The following is a 13,635-nucleotide window of genomic DNA, read 5'->3' on the forward strand; positions in this document are numbered from 1 at the left end:
AGAATGATGTCACTCACCTTTCCAGCATAATGGATTATGCACAAATCAGCCTTGTCTCGCAGCTGTCTGGGTTTCTGGAATTTAGGGTGAGTGCCGAGTTCTTGGATTACCTTCTCCACAAAACTTTTATCAGTGGCTTTGGGGAACCAGCACTCCTCATCTAGTAGGGACAGAACACCTGGAGGATTTGCCTGAGCGAGAGAAGAGATCATGGTGTACAATGTAGATTGACCGACACAAGAGATCATGTCTTCCAGAGGCATTTACACTACCCTACGGCCAGAATCTGGTAAAAATGTACGCCCGCTGAGAATGTCCTTCTTACCAGTCTCTCAATTAGATCAATACAAGGCTGCAAATCCAGACCAAAGTCAATAAAGTTCCACTCGATCCCCTCGCGCTGGTATTCCTCTTGCTCCAGAATGAACATGGTGTGGTTGAAGAGCTGCTGCAATTTCTCATTTGTGTAATTAATACATAACTGTTCAAATGAATTCAGCTGTAAATGAACGAAGAGGAAACTATATACCACCGGAAAATGATTTAGACATAAACAAAGCTTTACACAAATCTAGCCAAGCTCTAATGGCACAATTGCGCTATTTGAGACCCCCTGTCTCAATGGGGATGTAAGAACACCCGAATCTGGCGGCTGTGTGGGATGCCATACGAACTCGGAAGTAATTACATCCGGCCCAGAGTATGAAAAGAACACCCAAAACTAGCTGCATTTGTATTGAACCTTTATTTTTACTATTATGGCGTAAACTTATGGTTCCTGGCGAGCAAAAGATGTTTGTGTGTCATTCTTAAACTGCGCGGTGATTGGAATAGGGAGCCCAGTGGAGCATGAGTTCACCATCAAATACATGCCGTTCCTAGTGAACACTGGTAGGAACTGGATGCAGTTACTTTGTGGGTGCCCAGGATCCCGGCGGTCAGCATACCAATGCCCGGATCCCGAACACTCACAATGCCACCAGCCGGAATCCTGGTTAACAGGGGCTATTCCCACTCGTGGGAATAGAACCTGTGGCGAGCGCAAAAAAAATAGTACCACGTACTCAGCGTTGTGGCTGTACGCAACTGAAGCCAATGCTGGGGAACACACTATACACATATATTGTATACATGAATGTAGCTGGGGACAGTTACAGCTGATACGCTGATTGCATGGATGGATTTACTGTGCCAGCAATCCTAGCCTAACAAAGCAGGAGTTACTAAGATGAGGGAGTGAAGTCAGCGCAACTGCAATGTTACTTATGGCTCTCTGTGGCCACCAGCATACCATACCTAACCCTGCTCTGACACCCTTTTCCCCCAGCATGGAAGTAGGAACACTGCATGGCTTGCTTATTCTCAGCATGGGTGGCCAAGTACCTTCTCTAAACCAGGGTCTTCATTCTACCCAGCCCTAGCCATTCTGCCAGCTAGTTACACCCCACCGTCAGCAGTACAGGACACAGCAGCCAGTGAGTGACAGTATATAACTTGGCACTCTGTTGATCTGCTATATGAAACTGTGGGCATTGTGTTGGAATGGTAAATAATCATATGTATGCATCAGCCTGCAGTATACGCAGGTGACACTGTCGCCAATGGCCAGATGAAGTGGCTAGGGTTCAAAACAGACACATTGCCTAAGGATGTTTGTGCGCTAATAAGGCTCCACCAATCAGCATTCCTCTCCTGTACTGGCTCTTATCTTACACAATGAAGAGGGATCTGTGAGGGCAACTGTCCACCATCCACCATCAGCCCTCACAAATCTCCTATTGCAACAGCAAAATGATGCCAATATAAATAGACCACTTTCAGATGTTGCTGGTAAAATCAGAATTATAAATGTTTTATTAAATATATCACCCAAATCATGGTATTCACCTCAAAGATTTCAAAACCAGCTATGTCCAGGATTCCTATGAACGATGCACCTTGTCTTTTGGTCCTGTCCAGAGCTCGGTTAATGCGATGGACCAGCCAGCGGAATAGCCTTTCATAGGAAGCCTTCGCAAGTGCCTCGATAGCAAAATCGGCCTGCATAAGGGGAAATTGAGAAATCTGGATCAATTACCAAGCTGCAATCAGGAATTTGCCCAAACTCACTAGGTTGTTATCGGAGTTGTCACCTGTTCTTTAGTTTGTGCCTTCTGGACATAGTCACGCCCAACTTTAATCTTTGGCATCAGGATGGCACGGGTGAACTCTGTGACATTCAGTCCCAAAAGATGGCATAGTTTCTGTGCAGCTAGAGAAACACAGGACATTGGAGTAGTTACATTAGGAACAATTTAAATACAAAATAACGACGCAGCATATAGAACTAGCTCCAGCGCGGTAATGATCACCTGATCACGCAGCAATGTCCTTCCAAGCCATTATTACTTGGGAGGTTTAATAATAAATCTATCAGTAATCTCCTCATAAGAACCCAGCAGAGGAACAGCTTTAACTCACTTCAGTTCAGTGAGCCATAAACATAAATATGTCTACCTGGTTTTGTAGGTTGAAAAGTATTTTGTCAGGCAATGAAGAACATTGAGCCTGATTAAGAGATGGAGGCAGTAGCCGTCTTTGGGCCTATTTCATGTTTGTACGCAATGGACGATTATTCCCCACAATGGGGGGATTATCGACATGTGCTGCGATAGCAATGCAAAGGTGTCAGTTCAATGGCGCTCGCAATGAGTCTTTAGAGGCGGAGTGACTGATAGGAAGTGATCGTTTGGAGGTGGTAACAGGGAGTTTGTGAGGGGTAGTTGGGAAAACGCAGGCGTGTCTTGGCCATTTTTGGGGCGTGTATCTGCTGATGGCTGCAAGCTTGGACATGCATAACCATACAGCCTGTGCTGCTAATGCTGTGTCCAGTCTGCATAGTCACAGACGAACCCTTAGCCCCGATGTTCCTCATGTTTATGTGGTCTGCGAATGTGTACGCAATTGCGAATGAGTTTGCGATGGCTCTGGTGGGCATCTCTTTTCATTTTTTGGTGGCAACTTCACTTGTTAACATTAGCAATTCCGCATATGATAAAATCGCACCCAGTGGCTGTGTTAAAATATGCTAATGCCCAGGAGGTGACCCGCTGTTGCCTCTGAGGATGAAGCATCAGATCATCTGCGAGTAGATCGGTCATCTGAGTAACTCTCAGGTTACTCAGGATAATCCGGTACTTCCCACTACTGAAGACAGTGAAGCTGCTTCTAAGGATGGCTTCAGCACACCCACAAAATGGGGCCAACATGCCCTATTGTCTGAAACGCCTGTTGTCACCACCCCTTCCCCGCCCCCAAATGGCCGCAGCCTATCATGCTACAACTTAGGGAGCACTGCGGACGTCGTTGCAGACTCAGATCCTGTATATATGTGCAGATCAACAACAACCATCGGAGATGTACGTAAACCATGTATTCTGTACATCTCTGAATTAGGCCCATTGACCACTCATTATACAGTAAGACGCCCTGCGGAAACCACAGTAGGTAGTGTAAATCAGAAGAGTGTAGAATAAAAAAAGTGCGGAAGACACAGCATCAAAATGTTTCCTGCAGTCAAGATATGGAAACTTAGTTAATTACCAAGTTGTATGTTAATACTGGATAAACTTCATATATTTGGATGACTTTTGAGGACACCTGCATATGTGCATACAGCTAGCATTAATTACTATGACAGATTCTAGTAGATCGAGAAAGCTGAATCTTACAGGAGTCACTATGTTGGGGGACAATACACACCTGTGTTATCTGGCATGGAGGCTTGGTCTGTGTTCCTCTCCTTCCGAAAAATGATATTACCAAACTGAAGAACAGCTGAAGCCATCCTCAGCATAGCTGGATGAAAGGAGAGAGACGGAAATAAATAATTCATCAATTAATTATTATTTTTTTTCAAAAATGTTTTTATTTGAGTTTTAAACATATTAATTTACAACAGCAATATTATAACTGCAATAATGATTAAATGCATAATATTACAAATCAATAACCTAAAGTTTTTGCTGCTTAATGTAAAAAAATTTACAGAAACATCCATAATTTGCAGGAAAAAAAAAAGATATAAAAAGAAATGAAACAGAAGAAAGAGAGAAGAGAAAGAAAGAAAAAAAAAGAAAAGGAAGAGAAGGCAAGAAGGATCGCCTGTAACCCCATGTATGTAACCCCTATACATTTCTATATAACACCAGATATCAACTAAATTGTATAGGGGGATAATTCATCAATTAATTAAACAAATGTATTAATGCAAACAGGGCAAGATTCAGCCTTTTTACCATATACAATGGCGGAGTGCATTTCCTAGTGAAGAGACATCACTGGCTCCTCTGCAATGGTTACATTATTACGGAATCTGGACATCTTGCTATGTTCAATTTTGCTTTCAATGTAAAACTGTGCTAACTTCTAACAACATTTTCTTCAATAAGCAAACCACAAATGATTTAATATATTAGAGATGCTGTTATGTTTTGTTTTCGGAACAGGGAGACTGAGTAAGGTCCTGACGCAATGAAAAAGAAATCACGCAATGTACCTATGCTCGGTATATTGCGCATACGCTGGACCCATACAGCACATGTGTATTACGGGTCTTGCAACCTTGGATGCAGTAGACTGACAGTCTGCAGCCGTTTGTGGGTGAAGACAGGGCAGCTAAATGCTCCATTTTACAAAACAGAAGCCTGTCGCCTTCATTTTGTGAGAGTGTCCATGCTAGGATCTACGTCTTCCAGATATGCCTCAGCAATGAAGCTGTGGTGACCGCTCTACGTAACCTCAGGTCACTCAGACAGCCAATGGTGTCGCAGATGATTCCGATGCTGCGTCCTTAAACGGTACATGCCGGAGGCATCTTCTTATACCAGACACTTCCGGCTGCATCACCATATGTAAGCATCGCTGCTTTTACACAAACGATCCTGAATCACCCCCAGAGTTCACAATGCACCATATGTAACAATCCTGAATCACCCCCAAAGTGCACAATGCACCATATGTGAGTAACGATCTTGAATCACCCCCAGAGTTCACAATGCACCATATGTGAGTAACGTTCCTGAATCACCCACAGAGTGCCCAATGCACCATATGTGAGTAACGTTCCTGAATCACCCACAGAGTGCACAATGAACCATATGTGAGTAACGATCTTGAATCACCCCCAGAGTGCACAATGCACCATATGTGAGTAACGATCTTGAATCACCCCCAGAGTTCACAATGCACCATATGTGAGTAACGTTCCTAAATCACCCCCAGAGTGCACAATGCACCATATGTGAGTAACGATCCTGAATCACCCCCAGAGTGCACAATGCAACATATGTGAGTAACGATCCTGAATCACCCCCAGAGTTCACAATGCACCATATGTGAGTAACGATCCTGAATCACCCCCAGAGTGCACAATGCACCATATGTGAGTAACGATCCTGAATCACCCCCAGAGTTCACAATGCACCATATGTGAGTAACGATCCTGAATCACCCCCAGAGTGCACAATGCACCATATGTGAGTAACGATCCTGAATCACCCCCAGAGTTCACAATGCACCATATGTGAGTAACGTTCCTGAATCACCCTCAGAGTGCACAATGCACCATATGTGAGTAATAATCCTGAATCACCCCCAGAGTGCACAATGCACCATATGTGAGTAATAATCCTGAATCACCCCCAGAGTGCACAATGCACCATATGTGAGTAACGTTCCTGAATCACCCTCAGAGTTCACAATGCACCATATGCGAGAGTAACGATCCCGAATCACCCCCAGAGTTCACAATGCACCATATGTGAGTAACGATCCTGAATTACCCCCAGAGTGCACAATGCACCATACGTAACGATCCTGAATCACCCCCAGAGTGCACAATGCACCATATGTGAGTAACGATCCTGAATCACCCCCAGAGTTCACAATGCACCATGGGGGTAATTCTGAGTTGATCGCAGCAGCAAGTTTGTTAGCAATTGGGCAAAACCATGTGCACTGCAGGGGGGGAAGAGATATAACATTTGCAGAGAGAGTTAGATTTGGGTGGGTTATTTTGTTTCTGTGCAGGGTAAATACTGGCTGCTTTATTTCTACACTGCAATTTAGATTTCAGTTTGAATACATCCCACCCAAATCTAACTCTCTCTGCACATGTTATATCTGCCCCCCCTGCAGTGCACATGGTTTTGCCCAACTGCTAACAAAGTTCTGCTGCGATCAACTCGGAATTACCCCCCATATGTGAGTAACGATCCTGAATCATCCCCAGAGTTCACCATGCACCAAATGTGAGTAACGATCCTGAATCACCCCCAGAGTTCAGAATGCACCATATGTGAGTAACAATCCTGAATCACTGCAAGAGTGCACAATGCACCATATGTGAATAATGACCCTGAATCACCCCCAGAGTGCACAATGCACCATATGTGAGTAACGATCCTGAATCACCCCCAGAGTGCACAATGCACCATATGTGAGTAATGATCCTGAATCACCCCCAGAGTGCACAATGCACCATATGTGAGTAACGATCCTGAATCACCCCCAGAGTGCACAATGCACCATATGTAACGATCCTGAATCACCCCCAGAGTGCACAATGCACCATATGTGAGTAACGATCCTGAATCACCCCCAGAGTGCACAATGCACCATATGTGAGTAATAATCCTGAATCACCCCCAGAGTGCACAATGCACCATATGTGAGTAACGATCCTGAATCACCCCCAGAGTTCACAATGCACCATATGTGAGTAACGATCCTGAATCACCCCCAGAGTGCACAATGCACCATATGTGAGTAACGATCCTGAATCACCCCCAGAGTGCACAATGCACCATATGTGAGTAACGATCCTGAATCACCCCCAGAGTTCACAATGCACCATATGTGAGTAACGTTCCTGAATCACCCCGAGTTCACAATGCACCATATGTGAGTAACGATCCTGAATCACCCCCAGAGTGCACAATGCACCATATGTGAGTAACGATCCTGAATCACCCCCAGAGTGCACAATGCACCATATGTGAGAGTAACGATCCCGAATCACCCCCAGAGTTCACAATGCACCATATGTGAGTAACGATCCTGAATTACCCCCAGAGTGCACAATGCACCATACGTGAGTAACGATCCTGAATCACCCCCAGAGTGCACAATGCACCATATGTGAGTAATGATCCTGAATCACCCCCAGAGTTCACAATGCACCATGGGGGTAATTCTGAGTTGATCGCAGCAGCAAGTTTGTTAGCAATTGGGCAAAACCATGTGCACTGCAGGGGGGGAAGAGATATAACATTTGCAGGGAGAGTTAGATTTGGGTGGGTTATTTTGTTTCTGTGCAGGGTAAATACTGGCTGCTTTATTTTTACACTGCAATTTAGATTTCAGTTTGAATACACCCCACCCAAATCTAACTCTCTTTGCGCATGTTATATCTGCCCCCCCCTGCACATGGTTTTGCCCAACTGCTAACAAAATTACTGCTGCGATCAACTTGGAATTACCCCCCATATGTGAGTGACGATCCTGAATCATCCCCAGAGTTCACCATGCACCAAATGTGAGTAACGATCTTGAATCACCCCCAGAGTTCAGAATGCACCATATGTGAGTAACGATCCTGAATCACTGCCAGAGTGCACAATGCACCATATGTGAATAATGACCCTGAATCACCCCCAGAGTGCACAATGCACCATATGTGAGTAAGGATCCTGAATCAACCCCAGAGTGCACAATGCACCATATGTAACGATCCTGAATCACCCCCAGAGTGCACAATGCACCATATGTGAGTAACGATCCTGAATCACCCCCAGAGTGCACAATGCACCATATGTGAGTAACGATCCTGAATCACCCCCAGAGTGCACAATGCACCATATGTGAGTAACGATCCTGAATCACCCCCAGAGTTCACAATGCACCATATGTGAGTAAGGATCCTGAATCACCCCCAGAGTGCACAATGCACCATATGTGAGTAACGTTCCTGAATCACCCACAGAGTGCACAATGAACCATATGTGAGTAACGATCTTGAATCACCCGCAGAGTGCACAATGCACCATATGTGAGTAACGATCCTGAATCACCCCCAGAGTGCACAATGCACCATATGTGAGTAACGTTCCTGAATCACCCCCAGAGTGCACAATGCACCATATGTGAGTAACGATCCTGAATCACCCCCAGAGTTCACAATGCACCATATGTGAGTAACGATCCTGAATCACCCCCAGAGTGCACAATGCACCATGTGAGTAACGATCCTGAATCACCCCCAGAGTTCACAATGCACCATATGTGAGTAACGTTCCTGAATCACCCACAGAGTGCCCAATGCACCATATGTGAGTAACGTTCCTGAATCACCCACAGAGTGCACAATGAACCATATGTGAGTAACGATCTTGAATCACCCCCAGAGTGCACAATGCACCATATGTGAGTAACGATCTTGAATCACCCCCAGAGTTCACAATGCACCATATGTGAGTAACGTTCCTAAATCACCCCCAGAGTGCACAATGCACCATATGTGAGTAACGATCCTGAATCACCCCCAGAGTGCACAATGCAACATATGTGAGTAACGATCCTGAATCACCCCCAGAGTTCACAATGCACCATATGTGAGTAACGATCCTGAATCACCCCCAGAGTTCACAATGCACCATATGCGAGAGTAACGATCCCGAATCACCCCCAGAGTTCACAATGCACCATATGTGAGTAACGATCCTGAATCACCCCCAGAGTGCACAATGCACCATATGTAACGATCCTGAATCACCCCCAGAGTGCACAATGCACCATATGTGAGTAACGATCCTGAATCACCCCCAGAGTGCACAATGCACCATATGTGAGTAATAATCCTGAATCACCCCCAGAGTGCACAATGCACCATATGTGAGTAACGATCCTGAATCACCCCCAGAGTTCACAATGCACCATATGTGAGTAACGATCCTGAATCACCCCCAGAGTGCACAATGCACCATATGTGAGTAACGATCCTGAATCACCCCCAGAGTGCACAATGCACCATATGTGAGTAACGATCCTGAATCACCCCCAGAGTTCACAATGCACCATATGTGAGTAACGTTCCTGAATCACCCCGAGTTCACAATGCACCATATGTGAGTAACGATCCTGAATCACCCCCAGAGTGCACAATGCACCATATGTGAGTAACGATCCTGAATCACCCCCAGAGTGCACAATGCACCATATGTGAGAGTAACGATCCCGAATCACCCCCAGAGTTCACAATGCACCATATGTGAGTAACGATCCTGAATTACCCCCAGAGTGCACAATGCACCATACGTGAGTAACGATCCTGAATCACCCCCAGAGTGCACAATGCACCATATGTGAGTAATGATCCTGAATCACCCCCAGAGTTCACAATGCACCATGGGGGTAATTCTGAGTTGATCGCAGCAGCAAGTTTGTTAGCAATTGGGCAAAACCATGTGCACTGCAGGGGGGGGAAGAGATATAACATTTGCAGGGAGAGTTAGATTTGGGTGGGTTATTTTGTTTCTGTGCAGGGTAAATACTGGCTGCTTTATTTTTACACTGCAATTTAGATTTCAGTTTGAATACACCCCACCCAAATCTAACTCTCTTTGCGCATGTTATATCTGCCCCCCCCTGCACATGGTTTTGCCCAACTGCTAACAAAATTACTGCTGCGATCAACTTGGAATTACCCCCCATATGTGAGTGACGATCCTGAATCATCCCCAGAGTTCACCATGCACCAAATGTGAGTAACGATCTTGAATCACCCCCAGAGTTCAGAATGCACCCTATGTGAGTAACGATCCTGAATCACTGCCAGAGTGCACAATGCACCATATGTGAATAATGACCCTGAATCACCCCCAGAGTGCACAATGCACCATATGTGAGTAAGGATCCTGAATCAACCCCAGAGTGCACAATGCACCATATGTAACGATCCTGAATCACCCCCAGAGTGCACAAGGCACCATATGTGAGTAACGATCCTGAATCACCCCCAGAGTGCACAATGCACCATATGTGAGTAACGTTCCTGAATCACCCCCAGAGTGCACAATGCACCATATGTGAGTAACGATCCTGAATCACCCCCAGAGTTCACAATGCACCATATGTGAGTAAGGATCCTGAATCACCCCCAGAGTGCACAATGCACCATATGTGAGTAACGTTCCTGAATCACCCACAGAGTGCACAATGAACCATATGTGAGTAACGATCTTGAATCACCCCCAGAGTGCACAATGCACCATATGTGAGTAACGATCCTGAATCACCCCCAGAGTGCACAATGCACCATATGTGAGTAACGTTCCTGAATCACCCCCAGAGTGCAGAATGCACCATATGTGAGTAACGATCCTGAATCACCCCCAGAGTTCACAATGCACCATATGTGAGTAACGATCCTGAATCACCCCCAGAGTGCACAATGCACCATGTGAGTAACGATCCTGAATCACCCCCAGAGTTCACAATGCACCATATGTGAGTAACGTTCCTGAATCACCCCGAGTTCACAATGCACCATATGTGAGTAACGATCCTGAATCACCCCCAGAGTGCACAATGCACCATATGTGAGTAAGGATCCTGAATCACCCCCAAAGTGCACAATGCACCATATGTGAGTAACGATCCTGAATCACCCCCAGAGTGCACAATGCAATGCACCATATGTGAGTAATAATCCTGAATCACCCCCAGAGTGCACAATGCACCATATGTGAGTAACGATCCTGAATCACCCCCAGAGTGCACAATGCACCATATGTAACGATCCTGAATCACCCCCAGAGTGCACAATGCACCATATGCGAGTAATAATCCTGAATCACCCCCAGAGTGCACAATGCACCATATGTGAGTAACGATCCTGAATCACCCCCAGAGTTCACAATGCACCATGTGAGTAACGATCCTGAATCACCCCCAGAGTGCACAATGCACCATATGTGAGTAACGATCCTGAATCACCCCCAAAGTGCACAAAGCACCATATGTGAGTAACGTTCCTGAATCACCCCCAGAATGCACAACGCACCATATGTGAGTAACGTTCCTGAATCACCCCCAGAGTGCACAAAGCACCATATGTGAGTACATATTATTTATACCTTTAATATCTGCAAACCCTTGATGATGAGACAGATTTGCATCTTGAATCACAGATAGTGCAGCTGATTAGGAGGAGGAGAGGGGCGACGGGCCGATAATCGGAGTGCCTCTGTACACTGTAGGATGTGATCATTTGATCTCCATTCACTGACTGCAGTTGGCTAAACGATGATCACAAGGATCAGACAGGTTTGTTTCAGACCATTTTTCAGCGGTTAATTTATTTGATCCAGTAATTGCCAGACGCCGGGATTGCACAGCAATCTGACAGGGCCAGGTAACTTATATGTCCAACAGTGCAGGTGTTAGCCTGTCTCCGACTAGCAGAACACATGAATGTGTAGGGGCTGGCACAGGGTTGAACACAAGTTGGCTATATGTTCCTGCATTGCGTAAACTTGCCCATGTCATATGCATGTACTCACCCATATGCAGATTTGTATTTATCTCTGTGGCCTGACCCCCCACCCCTTATTTGTACACTTCATTTCTTAGCTGTCACCACCAACATTGTGCACCAGCAAATGATCATTCTGAAAACTGTGCACAATTCTGATGGCACACCAGCTTTGAACATTCACCTTTGTGCAATGCCACCATGTTACCACCCCCATCACCCATGCTTGCGTATGCTTGGGTCCGGCACAGGTGCGGTGCAAAAACACCCAAGCTACATTTGCCAACCGACTTGCATTCACCAATGCATCAATCCCACAGACTACATGGAAAGCTTCCTGATTCATTATTGATCTTTCCTACAGTAGATAAAGTATAAGTATTTTACGCATCTTAACCACTTAACTGACGATTTTTCACTTCAAAACTGATTTTTCCGTTGTTTTTTTTTTAAATTATTTTTATTTAACATAGTTTAAAAAGTATTTTTTAAAATATTTAAATATACTATGCCCATCTGCAGAACGGATCTCCTCGTCAAAAACTGGGGGACACAGTGGGATGGCGTGGGTGCACGTGTTCTGGCCAAGTGGTTAATAAAAAGCGTTTATGATGTGTATGTGAAGGCAGAAGGACCACAACTTCCTATAGGAGTTTAAGCACAAACCAAGAAATAGTGTCTATAATATTTTTTCCCCTCAGTCTAAAAGTAAATGAGGGTGAAAAAACCATTTAAACAATAAGGAAAGTGGAGATTTTTTTTTTTTTGGGGGGGGGGGGGGGGGGGGATTTCAAAATATCATGGAGGACATTTATCAAAACTTGGTGAGAGATAAAGTGGAGAGAGATAAAGCACCAACCAATCAGCTCCTGTCATTTTTCAAACACATCCTGTGAAATTGCAGTTAGGAGCTGGTTGGTTGTACTTGATCTCTCTCCAAGCTTTGATAAATCTCTCCCAATATGCGTATTTTAAATACTCTACTTTCCTGATGAAATATAATCCTTATGGCCAGTGAACTATAATATCATAAATCTAGCCAGTGGGCCACGTGGACAGTATAAGTCCACTGCAGCCTTTCCCAAATCAGAAGACGCAAAGGCATTCTTCCTGTACATAACAGCATTACTTGTCATCGAATGGGGACAGCTCGTTACTTACACATGATTTCTTCATGATTAATTCCCATGATTTTCATAGACTCCATTGTCTCCTGGAAGATCTCTTTGTCTTGCTGGCCAGGGATGGTGACGTTTCCATTTGACAGAAAGCGATACTGGTTGAAGCCTTCCAGTAACAAGTCAGCTGGAAAAACAATGACCGGAATACATTTTCTGCTGCGGTGCTCAGTACAAGTGTGTGCTTAGCAACAATTATAACAGAACAAGTGTATATAAAATAGTGTTGATGGGCAACATAAATATTATAAACAAAACTAATATTAGGAGTAGAACTGCAGCAAAGAAGGCTAATAAGATATTAGCATGCATAAAACGGGGAATTGATGCTAGGAACGAGAGTATTATACGCCCGTTATATAAATCACTTGTGAGGCCACACCTTGAATACTGTGTACAATTCTGGGCACCTTACTACAAAAAGGATATCCTGGAGCTAGAAAAGGTTCAGAGGCGGGCGACCAAACTAATTAATGGTATGGAGACGCTGCAATAATAGGAAAGGCTTGCAAGACTAGGCATGTTTACACTGGAAAAGAGGAGATTAAGAGGGGACATGATCAACATCTACAAATATATAAGGGGACAATATACAGATCTTGCGCAGGACCTGTTTTTGGTTAGATCAACACAGAGAACTCGTGGACACTCGCTCAGGTTAGAGGAGATTCCGCACAATACGGCGTAAAGGCTTTTTTACGGTAAGGACGATACGTGTTTGGAATTCCCTGCCTGAGGGAGTTGTAATGACGGACTCAGTCAACACCTTTAAGAATGGGTTAGATACATTCCTAATGGATAAGGATATCCAGGGTTTCGGGGCATAGTCACGCACTATGGTTATTATAAAAAAGAGGGGTAAAACGTAACGGCAGTCATCAACAT

The 13,635-nt window shown here is 44.7% G+C and overlaps 1 protein-coding gene across 1 annotated transcript in view; it reads right to left on the reverse strand.

Annotated features, from left to right (window-relative positions):
* LOC134965221 (myosin-10-like) overlaps nt 1-13,635 on the reverse strand; it is a 347,571-nt gene that overhangs the window by 57,625 nt on the left and 276,311 nt on the right. Inside the window, exons 10-15 of the mRNA XM_063941726.1 lie at nt 12,734-12,877; nt 3,742-3,837; nt 2,133-2,251; nt 1,888-2,040; nt 326-499; nt 18-191 (exon numbers count right to left, since the gene is read on the reverse strand). Of these exons, the coding sequence (XP_063797796.1) occupies nt 18-191; nt 326-499; nt 1,888-2,040; nt 2,133-2,251; nt 3,742-3,837; nt 12,734-12,877 (860 nt within the window). The remainder of the gene's footprint in view (nt 1-17; nt 192-325; nt 500-1,887; nt 2,041-2,132; nt 2,252-3,741; nt 3,838-12,733; nt 12,878-13,635) is intronic.

Source organism: Pseudophryne corroboree, chromosome 10 (genome assembly GCF_028390025.1).
Source record: "Pseudophryne corroboree isolate aPseCor3 chromosome 10, aPseCor3.hap2, whole genome shotgun sequence".
In the NCBI taxonomy this organism is placed as follows: Eukaryota; Metazoa; Chordata; class Amphibia; order Anura; family Myobatrachidae; genus Pseudophryne; species Pseudophryne corroboree.